The 12934-nt window shown below is 34.0% G+C and overlaps 1 protein-coding gene across 1 annotated transcript in view; it reads right to left on the bottom strand.

Moving 5' to 3' along the window:
* The window catches only part of GPRC6A (G protein-coupled receptor class C group 6 member A), a 28546-nt gene extending 15964 nt beyond the window's left edge, over positions 1-12582 (bottom strand). Inside the window, exons 1-3 of the mRNA XM_074265417.1 lie at positions 12389-12582; positions 9248-9551; positions 5596-6423 (exon numbers count right to left, since the gene is read on the bottom strand). Coding sequence (XP_074121518.1) covers positions 5596-6423; positions 9248-9551; positions 12389-12582 — 1326 coding nt within the window. The remainder of the gene's footprint in view (positions 1-5595; positions 6424-9247; positions 9552-12388) is intronic.
* Between the last annotated feature and the right edge of the window lie 352 nt (positions 12583-12934).

Here is a 12934-nt window from a genome sequence, read left to right as displayed (position 1 = left end):
TACATTTACTTATCTAAGAACATATTGCATTTCCTAGTAGAATGTAGGTTCCTTAAGGACAGGGACTATCTCACTTTTATTTTTGTACTACCAACACTGTTAGCATAGTGCCTGGAAGATAGGAATGCTTAAGGAATTCTTGTTGATTGATTAATTATCTTGCCTATACATTATTATGGCCCCTTGTCTTACCTTCCTGAAATTGTTAGAGAATATCAATATTTATTAGCACTTTTTTACTAAAGAGGAAGAGAATCTCTAATTGTATCATTATTGTAACTTCTCATACATTTTGTTTCCAGCAGTATTTTATCGAAATTCTAGTGTTGGTTCAGGACCTTTAATTATAACCTAAATGTCTCATAAAATGGTTGTCTTCATCAGAGGTAGAGGAAGGAACTCAATGTGGAGAAATGGAAGGAGCCAGAGACTAGATAATTGGAGGCTTGGAATCTAGTCTCAGTTCTAATACTTGCTAATAGCTATCACTTTGCTTAACTTCTGGGCCTCTACTTGCTAATCATATGGGGAATAAAATGACCTGATCCAATTGTGATGCAGAATTGTCAGGAGGATATATAAAATTGTTGTGAGGGTAAGATGAGAAAATAGATAAATGTGCTGTGCAAATGGAAGCTATATGATACCAGAGGATTTGTTAGAGCCGCCATACTCATAGATGATTTTTCTCATCTCCAAGTGCCTTGTTATTATGCACATTGGAGAATTCCAGAATCACAGTGTAGTAAGAGAAGTTGTTTGTTCCCCCTCCACCCCCTTATGTACATGCTAGGCTAGTTTTTCCTTAAAAGGTAAATTTCTTGGCACTTGGTTGGTTCAGTAGACCAGTGATTCAGTCTGTTGACACTTTCTTATCCTTAGTATGAAGCAGCCTTGAGGAATATCTGGAGGGATTCTTAGATTCTTGACTGGTGGATGTGATAAGAGCTTTGCTTGGCCAAATCAACTCAAGTAATTCCAATACCTATCCTATTGAATGTCCTTTGGTTATGTTGAAGTGAATCTCCTTTCATTAACTGTTTAATGATCCAAATGTTTCTCATTTCCCCTCCCAATATTGGACATAAATCACCAGGGAACTGACCTGGATCAGAATGGTAAAGAATATCTACAATTCTCTTGACAGTTTGGGGCTATTTTAAGCAGTCTCAGTGAAAAAGTCTCTTAGAATTGAGAGCCTCCATATAACATCATCAAAGTTCCAGTATCATTATAGCTAAGTTTCAATTAGTTCAAATAATGAATTTCTTAAAGTGGTTGAATCATTCAAGTTCTCACTACCTATTTATATTGGATTGGAACCAGTGATCATATTTTATTTATGTAATACAAATTTAAATATATGCCCCTACTTCAGGGGAAGTCATTAATTGTACTAATCACAGGACTATTGTATTCTAAAATTAGACCATGATAAAAGTGACCATCATTAAGATAATTTATGTTTATGATCACTTAGGAAATGATATGATTTTGTATCCCTGATTCTTTGTCACCCTTCTCCTGATATACATAGATTTATCTATATACCTTTTAGAACGTGGCACTTACAAATTTAATGTATTGCTAAATATGGCAGCTAATGTACAAAGAACATTATTAAAAGTATTATCCCGATTAATGGAAGATTATATTTCTTTATTTTCCCTCTAATCCCATCAAACTAACCTATTGTTTTTCCTTCTACATGGAGTTTCATTTATTTCCAAGTCTTTTACTAGCTGTCCTCCAGGAATGGAATATACTTCTCCTCACCTCTGTCTCTTAGAAACTCTAGTCTCCTTCATGACTCAGTTTAAATCCTGTCTTCTCATGAGATCTTTTCTTATTCCTCTCACTTGTTACTTCCCTCCTCCTGGGGGGAAAAATCACCTTGTGTCAGTTTGATACAGAGTTTTACATATCTGTAGATATACATGCTGCCTCTTCTGTTATTGTAAGCTCTTTGCTGACAAGGATTGCTTTGTAACCCTATCTCTTAGCATGATGATTGGAACATAGTAGGTGCTTATTAAATACTTATTGCTTACTGGACTGATTTAGCTATTTTCTTGTTTTAACAAAGCATTTCCATCAATGAAACCTAAGGCTGCATTAGTCCTTTTGATTTCTATTACATAGCATTCATTCATGTTGAGATTTAGACCACCAAAATCCCATAGTCTTTTTCACATAAATTGCTATTTGGCCTTTTATTCCCATGAATTTTTTCACTAAAAGGTGGGGTTTCCCATTTATCCTTAGTATTTCATTTTATTAGATTTGGTATATTGTTTCAGTCTCAAGATCTTTTTGATGTTATTATCCAGAATAGTAACTGTTTTTCCTTTGTGTCATCTCCATATTTAACAAAGTTTTATTCAATTCACTGACAAACTATTAAAAAGAATAAGGTCAAGGATCAGATCCCATGATATGTCACTGGATATCATTCCTTTAATCCATTAATCAACTGTCCCATTATTTGGATCATTTCCCTCTCTTTTGTCCATTAATATATTATGAGCTCACATATCTGTTGTGGACTTCATTCTCAAATGATTTATTAAGTGCTCTTCCCATGCTTCTTGATTTTTTTCCTCCCAGATCACTTTGTTATGCTGCCAAGAATCTTGTTAATTAGAGATTCATTTGGGTTAATTAATCATTAGCAGATTGACGCATTCAGCAAATATTTATTAGAGATCTACCATGTTAGGTCAGAGGCGATAAAAAGATAAATAAACCTTTCCCTGTCCTCAAGGGATTTATAATTTAATGGGCAAAATATAGCTTTGATATCATTTAAAATATGACAAAGACATAAGTACAAGCAAAATGCAATATCCGTGGGAGAGCTAAAAGGTCTATTTGTCATTGATACTTTAGTGTGAAAGGATTGGTATTTGTGCTACTTTCCTTTTCAGTTGTGTGTTGTTCACAAATCACACATTGATTTAACACAATTATATTGAATGAGGCAAATCCAGGACTAAATTTTGATTAAAATTGGGGGATTGTGAATTGCAGTGATCAAATCGACACCATTCTCTTCAAAAGATTAATGCCTCCAACTACACTGCTTTGAAGCATTCATATTTTTACATACTCATATACATATAATCATGGACACATATATACATATGAACTTAAATGCATACCTTGATACTGTCAGAGAGAAAAACTGGGTCTACCTGAAAGCAAAGCATGATAATAATAGCTAGCATATGTACCATGCTTTACATATATCAACATTTTTGATACTTATGACCACCCTGTGAAGTAGTTAAGGAAACTGAGGCTGAAAGAGGTTAAGTGACTCATCTAGGTTTGCACAATAAGTCTCTGAGATGACATTTAAGCTTAGGTCTTTCTAACTCTATATCTGTCACACTATGCTACCCAGCTACATCTGTTGTTTGCTTTAGTCTGAACTCTGCCCACATTGCAAGTATCAAGGAATAAATGAAGGAAAAAGTAAGGGTAAAGGTCAAAATAATTTTGGGCCCTATTATTTTAAGAAGTTGTTTCTCAAGTTATTTTCCCAAAATATGTCCAATTCCTCAAGAATAGTGACAATATAATACCTCAAATAATTATCCTCTTTTGTAATTTTATGTATGCAACTGTGTATCACAGCATATTAGCATGCCCTGAATTTCTTCAGGTGTCCTATCCAACTCTTTTCTCACACCATAATTCCCAATTTCTACTCCACTTGACATTTGCTTCCTACACTTCTTAAATTCACAATGGTAAATCAGTGTACATTGGCTCCTTTTCTGGGAATCTTGGGGAAATAAATGCAGAAGATGATTCTCAAGGCTTTAGTAATGAAGTTCAGACTTCTGGGAATTCTACTTTGTTAGCAACTTAAATGTTTAGTGTATGTAGTTTGCAAGGAGTGTGATGCCATTAGCAAAAACAAAACAAAACAAAAGTTGGTTGAGAATTGAGAAGTGCTAGGATGCAATCAAAAAATGACCTTGACTTCTAGCCTTAGTAATTCCTTCTTATTTTTAATTTCATTCTCTAAAAAGTCTTATATTTGTAAGGTGAGAACAAGGAATTCAAGCTAGTTAATTCAAGTAAATATTATAATTTTAATATTTTCCTTTGACTCTTCCATGTCCTGATTTATGTAAGCTACTGCTCTAGGATGTTCAGTCTGGGATTTTGAAAAATGAGTTTAAATGCTAAAAAGTGCATAGAAAGAAAATGGGTGATCGGACTCTTCAGGTTGAGGTCAAAAGAGTTAAAATATCTTATTTACATTTAAAAAATTTTTTATTGCTTAGTATTTTTTTTCCTCCAAAGGGGACATGTGTTGAATCTTGAAGAAAGCCAGATAATTATTCTATGAGAGGGAAGCTAGGAGGAGCAGCATTCCAGATACTAAGGACAGCCAGTATTCATAGAAGATAGTAATTCTCCAGAGAAAGGAGATGGAATATATATGGTTTAAGGAACAGCAAATAGGCCAGTATGATTGAATTGTTGCATGGTGGGGAGTAATCTAGAGGATAAAAAGTTAGAAAGGGCTATGTGTATGAAGAGTTTTAAATGTCAAACTGAGGAGTTTGTATTAGATCCCAGAACTAATACTCATTGGTATTTATAGAATGTGTTGTCTTTTTTTTTTTTTTTTTTTTTTTTGGTGGGGGGTCAGTAAAAAGGAGGGGAAGATGTTTTTATTGAGAATAAAATGCAATAGAATATGCAAAGTGCTTTGCAAATGCTAAATCACCCTATAAATAGCAGCTATTTTTATTCTAAATGTTGGTTACTCTACATAGTGCATGGCACATAGAATTTAATAGATGCTTGTTGACTTGACTTACCAAGCTAGAAAGGTTTCAAAAATGGACTGATGATGGACTGTGTGGAAGGGCTTATCTTCAAAAAGTTGGACAACAATGAATTAGTTTGGCCACAGCAATTCATGAAGACTGTCTACCACATCATAGAGAGCACATAATCTGTGCTGGTTGAAAAGAAAAGTATCTTCACTGTTGTATTTTGGATCTTTTACAGTATTCAAATAAGTTCTACCCCAAGACATACAACCTGAATCCAAACACATATAGCTGGAAATATTAGACAAAATTGCTGTCATTTTCCAAAGACACAAGTTACATTGTCATTCACATCCATGTATTTTTTTAAAAAATCAGAATTTCATGATTCAAATTAGATTTTAATTTTAATTCCTCCCAGTTAGACATGTTTTTAGAAAGGAAAATAAAGACAAATGTATATTTCTTTCACGGCTTACTTACTCTTTTGAGATAGCATAGTAGATAGAGCATAGATTTTGAGAAAACGTGTGTTTCAACCTTATCTTGACACTAAGTTTCCAATAGCAATGGAATTACAAATTTAGTCTCTGTCCCTATTCATATGTCTCTATTAATGCTAAGACAAAAAACAATTAAAGGAGATGATTTTAGGTTATTCAACTATGCAAAATATATTTTCTTTCTCTGAAGGGCAAAATACCAGACAAACCTAGACCATCATAAAATAAAGGAAAAAAAAAACAACAGAAGCAAGAATAATTGTGAAGTAATTGAATTGGACATACAATTACAGTACCTCCCAAGGTTGAAATGCAGCTGGATTCTGGCAATTTCGCTCTCTACATTGATCCCGAATAGCATAAGCAAGAGCAGATACAGCAAGCTGAACGCTATGGACATGGCCTGGTTCAGCATTATCCAATAGAAAACCATTTCTCAGGGAGAAGTTGCTTTCCACCATTCTGTAGTCCCAGCTCTCCTGAGAATAGTTGGCAATACAATAATTCAAATCATTGTCTTTGACATGTGAACAGGATGACAAGAGCATGATATATTCACTTAAAATTTTGTTGTTTTCATTAGGCATTAAGTGTAGATTTTGGATGAAGTCCTGGAAAGAGGACATGTTTCCACCTTTAAATGCAAACCCTATCACTTTGCCAACACGTTTGACATTTGGAATGGTGCTAATCTTGACAGCTGCTGACCAGGTATCACTGGCAATCCAGACCTTATTTATATTCCTCTCAATGGCCTTATTAAAAAGGGTGAATACAAGGAACTGTCTTAGGAAGACCACGATGACATTGACATGCCTTTCCTCCATGATTTTTTCAAGTGTCTGATTGATCCTGATCTCAATGGTCTTATCAGAGAGGAAAGCTGGGAGGGTCTCTCTGAATGCAATGCACAAGCTGTTTGCTGAGGCATGCATTCCAAATGTGCCAAGTGCCAAGCGTCCATAGTCATCGTCAGTGGTGATGATGCCGATCCAATTCCATCCAGACTTCTGGATCAAGTGTGCCATGGCCTTGGTTTGATAGAAGTCACTGGGCACAGTTCGAAAGGAAGAAGGAAAGCGTAACTTATCGCTTAGGATTTCTGCTGTGGAAGCATAGCTCACCTAAAAGCGTACCAAACAATTCAGTTATAGGAACAGATGGTGAGTCCCAAGTGGCTGTTAGATGCTCTGAAGTCACATTAACTCTTCCTCACCTTAATTTTCTCACCTACTCCATCAAGGTCTTTTACCCTAACTAAACTCAATCTTTACTGACTTCTTCCTCTGGATTTTTACTATAGCCAGAGGCTACAAACTATTTAGCACCTGAATAAGGTAATTTCTTTGAAAAAAAAAAAACAACTTATTTTCTCTGTTTGACAAAATTATATGTGCTAAAACATTATCCCTCATTAGGTTGTAAATTCCTTAAGAGAAGTGACTTTATGATTTATACCCTTTATAGCAAAGCTTCCTAAACTGTGAGTGATGTTGTATAACTGAATGTGAAGGTCATCAAAAATTTGGCAACAGTAAAAGATATAAAATATTCCCCCAAGATTTAATGATTGTTATTATTATTATTTTTGCTGAGGTGATTGGTGTTAAGTTACTTGCCCAGAGTCACACAGCTAGGAAGTATTAAGTGTCTGAGGCCACATTTGAACTCACATCCTTCTGCCTTCAAAGTTGATCCTCTAACCACCTAGCTGCACCCCAAGATTTAATTTTTTATGTAAAAATAGACAAGCATATCCCTCATTTGTATGCAAATTTGCTTTCACCTTATTATATGTATCCCAAACAATTGTTTAAAAAATTCCCTTATGATTTATTATCAGTAAATGTTTGATTTATACATCTATTTTATATGCTTATCAACCTGAGATTGCATAAAAATTTCTTGTATGAAAAGGAATGTGAGTGGGAAAAAGTTTAAGAAGCCCTACCTACTCTACCAGTGTGTTGCACAAAGGGTATGTAGATAGTAAATCCTTGCTTATTTTCTGATTATTTCCATCTATACTGTCAAATATATTGACTTTTACACTCATAATGTATATAAAATACTAACTTTACTTTAAAATTCTGATTATTTCATTTTATGAAGATTTTTTAAACTTTAGTTACACTCATATGCTTGTGTGTGTATGTATGCATGTATATATGTATGTGTTTAGGGAACTTTATTTGATGAAATCTTGTAAGTCAATACATATTTGTGCCTGCCTTTTTTTTTTTTTTAAACATAAGTGATTCCTGAGTAGAAATACAGAGAAAGCTTTCTCTTGGTGGTTCCATAAAAACAATAAGTTAAATATAGAATAAAGTGCTTATCAATATTTATTTGTCAAGGAAAATGTCAAGGGAATGTCAAATACATAAGAAAATGTTATCATTCCAGATTTAGTGCATAGCATGAAGCTCTGAGTTTTTATCCAACAAGAAAATAATGTGTCTCCAAAAAGCTGTTTATGAATAAAGTATTTTAGGGGAAATAATTTGTTATTCTTAAAATGTTTTTAGGAAATATTTAAAAGTTTCTCTCATTTTAGTTAGGATATATTTGAAATTATATCTATATCTAGATAAATATGTATATATATATATATATACATAAATTATATCTTAGTCTATATTAATAGTCTAAGTCAATACAATAGCATTTAAGCAGGTGCTTCCACAAGGACATTGTCTTGTCTTAACCATCATGTGTCACTTGAAGTAACAAAAACCAGAACATGCTGAGCAAGCTGAGACTGAAATATTCACATCTCATGCTGAGATATTCTCTCCTTAACACTGTCTTCTACTCATAGTTATTAACAAGGGATTACTGAAGGATCTGGGGAAGAGCTGTGTTTTATTTTACCCAGACATTCATTTCTGGTGACTTGTGAGTATATGGATATAGAATGTAATCATATAATAGAATCAGTCCTTAGCAGACCATGAAAACTTGCCAACTAAGAATAGAGGTTTAGCAACTTTTCTAAAGAAGCATATTATCCTTAAGGGATATGAACAGGCAGTTCTGAGAGAGAAATCAAAGTTATCTATAGTCATAAAAAATTCTGTATTGATCAGAAAAAGGCAAATTAACACAACTCTGAGGTAATACCTCATGCTTATCAGAGTGGCTAAAATGGCAAAAAAAAGGAACATGTTATATGTTGGAGGAGATGTGTGAAAATTGAGATAGTAATGCATTGTTGGTAGAATTGTGAACTATTCCAACCATTCTGCAGAGACATTTGGAACTGTGTCCAGAGAGACATCCAAGAAAAGGAAAACATCCTATTTGTACAAAAATATTTCTAGCAGTTTTTTTAATGGACATATGAATTGATATATATGAATTGGGACATCAAAGGGATGCCTATCATTTGGGGAATGGCTAAACAAGCTGAAGTATATAATTGTAAATTCATGGATTCTAGAGTCATTTATAGATTTAAGTTTCAAAATCCTGTGATCTTCATGCTTCATGCTACTTGGCCCTTTTGGGCATTAGAGAAAGCCTTTGCTATGTGAAGTTTCCATAAAGTAGAAAAGAAATTTTGCATTAGAAGAGATAACACTATCTATCTCCAGCATTTGGTAAATGAAGAATTTCAGATCCTCAAACCATAAAATGACTTGATTAAGATCACATATCTAGTGAGAGACTGAGCCAGACTTGGAAACAAGATCTTTCAAATTTTTACCACAGTCTGCAAAGGCCACACAAATCCCTTCCTAAACTAATGAGGAATCAGAATTTCTGTCACCTCAAAAATTGTGCTTTGGCTAGGTCCTCTTGCCCAGGAAAGATCTAGATGAGCATGTTCAAAAGTAAAGTATAAATGAATGGAAAAGTACTTAAGTGCTTACCATGTGCAAAATATTATGCTAACCATTGCAGATACAAATAGAAAAGCAAGCTAGATTTCAAGAAAAGACGTACCTGTGGAATGAGTTGTAAATTCAACATCCTGGAAACAGCCATGGTTATTTCTGAGTAACTGGCTCCTATGACAGCTTTAACTCTTGGTGTGTAGTTGGAATAGTTACACTGAAATTCCACGATGTTTTGGGAGCAGTTAAATTTAGAGAGGAACCTTAGCGTGGCTGCAATTGCTACTGTTACTTCAGTGCAGGTGTCATAGATCTCATACCCTAGTTTAACTCCAGGTAGCAGTGAGGAATTGTTGATCAGTTCAATGCTGTGTATCATGGCAAGAGTTTGAAGAAACATTGAAATTTCAAAGCTGCCAGGAAATAAGTATTTAAAAATGGGAAATTATATTTTGATAAGTTCTAGTGATGCCTCCAGGAATGAAATACTCTGTAAGTAAAACAATTGTCTAGATAACTGGTCTGTTTTTAAAATTTTGTCCATTTGAGTCAGATCTGAATATGATAAGACTTGATATAGTTGGACTAAAGTAAAACTATCACCTTTAGACACTGTGCTGGACATTTATTTAAATATGGTTAGATTTTTTTTATCCATATTATATTTATCCATATTATAATCCTGGCATGTTAACTTTTCAAGCCTCTAAAATGAATATCCTTTTCTAGCAAAAACTTGTATTTGACTTTCCATGTTAAGTATGTGTTTAGTTGAGTTTTTGGACTTAAATGTAAGACTTTATTTTGTTCCCATTACATATCATCTTATTAGAATCAACCCAGTATTTATGATCTTGCCAGTTCTGCTACCCAATTATTTAGTGAACATGTTTTCTATGTCTTTACCGAGTCCACTTGTTTAAAAAACTTTTTTTTTTTAAATTGAGCAGAGTAGGACCAGGGACAGAGCTTTGCTACTAAAGATCTCTCTTCAGGTCAGTGCATTTACTTAATTAGTTTTTATTTAGAATTTAACATATATGCAAAATGCTGTATCAGATTTTGGGGATATAAAAACAAAACAGTTTCTACAAAACAGCTCAAGGAGCTTATATTCTATTCCCTGGTGGTGGCATGGGAATGGAATACCTATATCTATATCTATCTATCTATATAGATAGACAGATTATGCATGATAAATGTAATGTAACTTGGCAGCTAACTAAAGGGTACAATAAAGGAAAACTATGGCACAAAAAGCTGTGATACCCTTGAAGGAAGCTGAGATCACAAGGGATAGAGGTAAGAAACAGAAACATTCTAGACTGATGAACAGTGTTTAAAGCTATAAAGATGGGGGATGGAATGTCACATTTGCAAACAGCATGTGATCTAACTTAGTAAGAATCAAGGTACATGATGGCAAATCACATGAAATCAATTTGGAGAAATAAGTTGAAGTTAGATTGTTATGATGTCACTGAACTTTATGAACATGATAATGATTATGATCACACCTGCACTTTTAGGAAGATTATTTTGACAGTTATATGGAAGGTGAATTAGAGAGTAAAGAAACTGGAAACTAGCAGTTCAATTATGAAGCTGTTGTCCAGATAAAAAGTGATTAGACGAGCAGAACCAGAAGATCATTATACACCTCAACAATGATACTGTACGAGGATGTATGCTGATGGAAGTGGATATCTTCAACATAGAGAAGAGCTAATCCAATTCCAATTGATTAATGATGGACAGAATCAGCTACATCCAAAAAAGGAACACTGGGAAATGAGTGTAAACTGTTATTTTTACCTTCTGAATCCAATTCTTCCTGTGCAACAAGAAATTCGGTTCTACACACATATATTGTATCTAGAATATACTGTAATATATTTAACATGTATAAGACTGCCTGCCATCTGGGGGAGGGGGTTGGGGGAGGAAGGGAAAAATCTGAATAGAAGTAAGTGCAAGGGATAATGCTGTAAAAATTACCCATGCATATGTACTGTCAAAAAAAAGTTATAATTATAAAATAAAATAAAAATTAAATAAAAAAAAAGAAAAAAAAGTGATTAGAACCCAAACTAGGATAGTGGCTGAGTAGAGAAAAGGAAAAGATGAGAGAGAAATATTGTGAAAAGAAAATAAGTAGAACTTGGCAACTGATTGGATGTGGGGCTATGGTAGAGAAAGGGAAGACTCAAGGATGACTTCAAATTTCTTTTCAATTGCTTTCACTGGTGTCTTGTTCTTTTATCATTCTTATCCCCTTTCTCTTTTCTCTCTGGATACACATTCATCCTAGATGATCTCGCTTAGTCTCATAGCTTTAACCATTATAACTATGTAAAAGATTCCAGCCCCCAAAATTTCTTCTGAGACAGGGCCCACAACACTAACCACCTATGAGACTTCTCCATCTGTACCTCAACTTCATTATGCCCCAAACTGAGCTTTCTTCTTAACATATAGTTTCCCCTTCTGATTTCACTCGTTAATGGCATAATCATTCAATCAGGTTCTCATGTTTGAAACCTTGATATTATGTTTAATTTTTTAATATCCCTCATCTCTCCTGTTCAAGTAGTCATCAGTTCCCTGTAGTACCTCTTGCATTAATTCCTTTCTTTCTATTCTCAGTGCTTTTCCTGTATTGAGATCCTACTCACCGTGTCTCTACTGCTGCAGTAATTTCTTTTCAGGTCTTCCCATTCTCATTCCTTACTGTCTCCATTTATATATACATACTACTGCCAGACTAATTACCATTATTCATATTCATATTCACCTTTGGTGAGAAAGTTTGAAATCTTCTTTTGAGAAATGATTAAAAAATATGTACTGCTCAATCATCTGTGCTAACACAATAACAGGTTAGGAATCATTAAGACACCCAAATTTACTTTATATTCTTGTAGTGTGGGATGGGCTGTTATATCTTCTTATTCATCTTCTTAGTCTTTCAAAACATTTGCTCAATAGAATCCAAAAAATTATTCAAAAGTATAGATTTTTCTTAACTTTGGAGGATTCATTGAACTTCGTAGCAATGAATGCTTCTCACAGATTCACTGGCTATATACAGCTAACTAAGCATATGTAACATTAAAATCAAGTCCTTCATAGATTTCAATTTTATGAGAGCTATTTATATGGTAATAAGATTAGAGCAAAACAATTTACATGACTGGTTCCCATGGTCAAATCTTGATACCTAATATGTCATATTTGTAGCATTACTTACCCCTCACAAGTTTGAATTTCTGGTCTTCTGTGATATTTTTCTGAATGAATCATTTTATTATGAACTGCAAATAAACCTCCAATCATGATATGTCCTGGAGAACTGGCAGCCACAAAGTCATCAGGAATCTGGCAGGGCTGGGAGGAATTTAAAATGGTCAAAAAGCAGAGAAATAATATTCTTAATAGTACCATGTTTCCATTCCATTTGCTTGCTTTATGTGAAGCCCGGGGAGTCAATTAAGCTCACTGGAGGGTCAACAATCTGGGTCTTATTTCATCTGTAAACACTAGTGAAAGTAGAGTGAAAAATCAAAAGGTGGAATACTAAATATCCATGTGCCTGCTGATAGTAGAAACTGAACTTGTTTTTTTCACCTAGAGTATCTCAAATACTAAAATGAGAAGAAAAATGTGAAATAATTTATAGGTGGTCTTTGGATATTTACTTTGACAAAAATATTTTTACTAGATTAAGGAAAAAGGCAAATGTTTTGAGAAAAATGTGAGTTCTTTCTCAGGTTGCATAAAGAAATTTCTCTCAAAG

Source organism: Sminthopsis crassicaudata, chromosome 4, assembly GCF_048593235.1.
Source record: "Sminthopsis crassicaudata isolate SCR6 chromosome 4, ASM4859323v1, whole genome shotgun sequence".
In the NCBI taxonomy this organism is placed as follows: Eukaryota; Metazoa; Chordata; class Mammalia; order Dasyuromorphia; family Dasyuridae; genus Sminthopsis; species Sminthopsis crassicaudata.
This window is presented reverse-complemented; position numbering and strand designations above follow the sequence as displayed.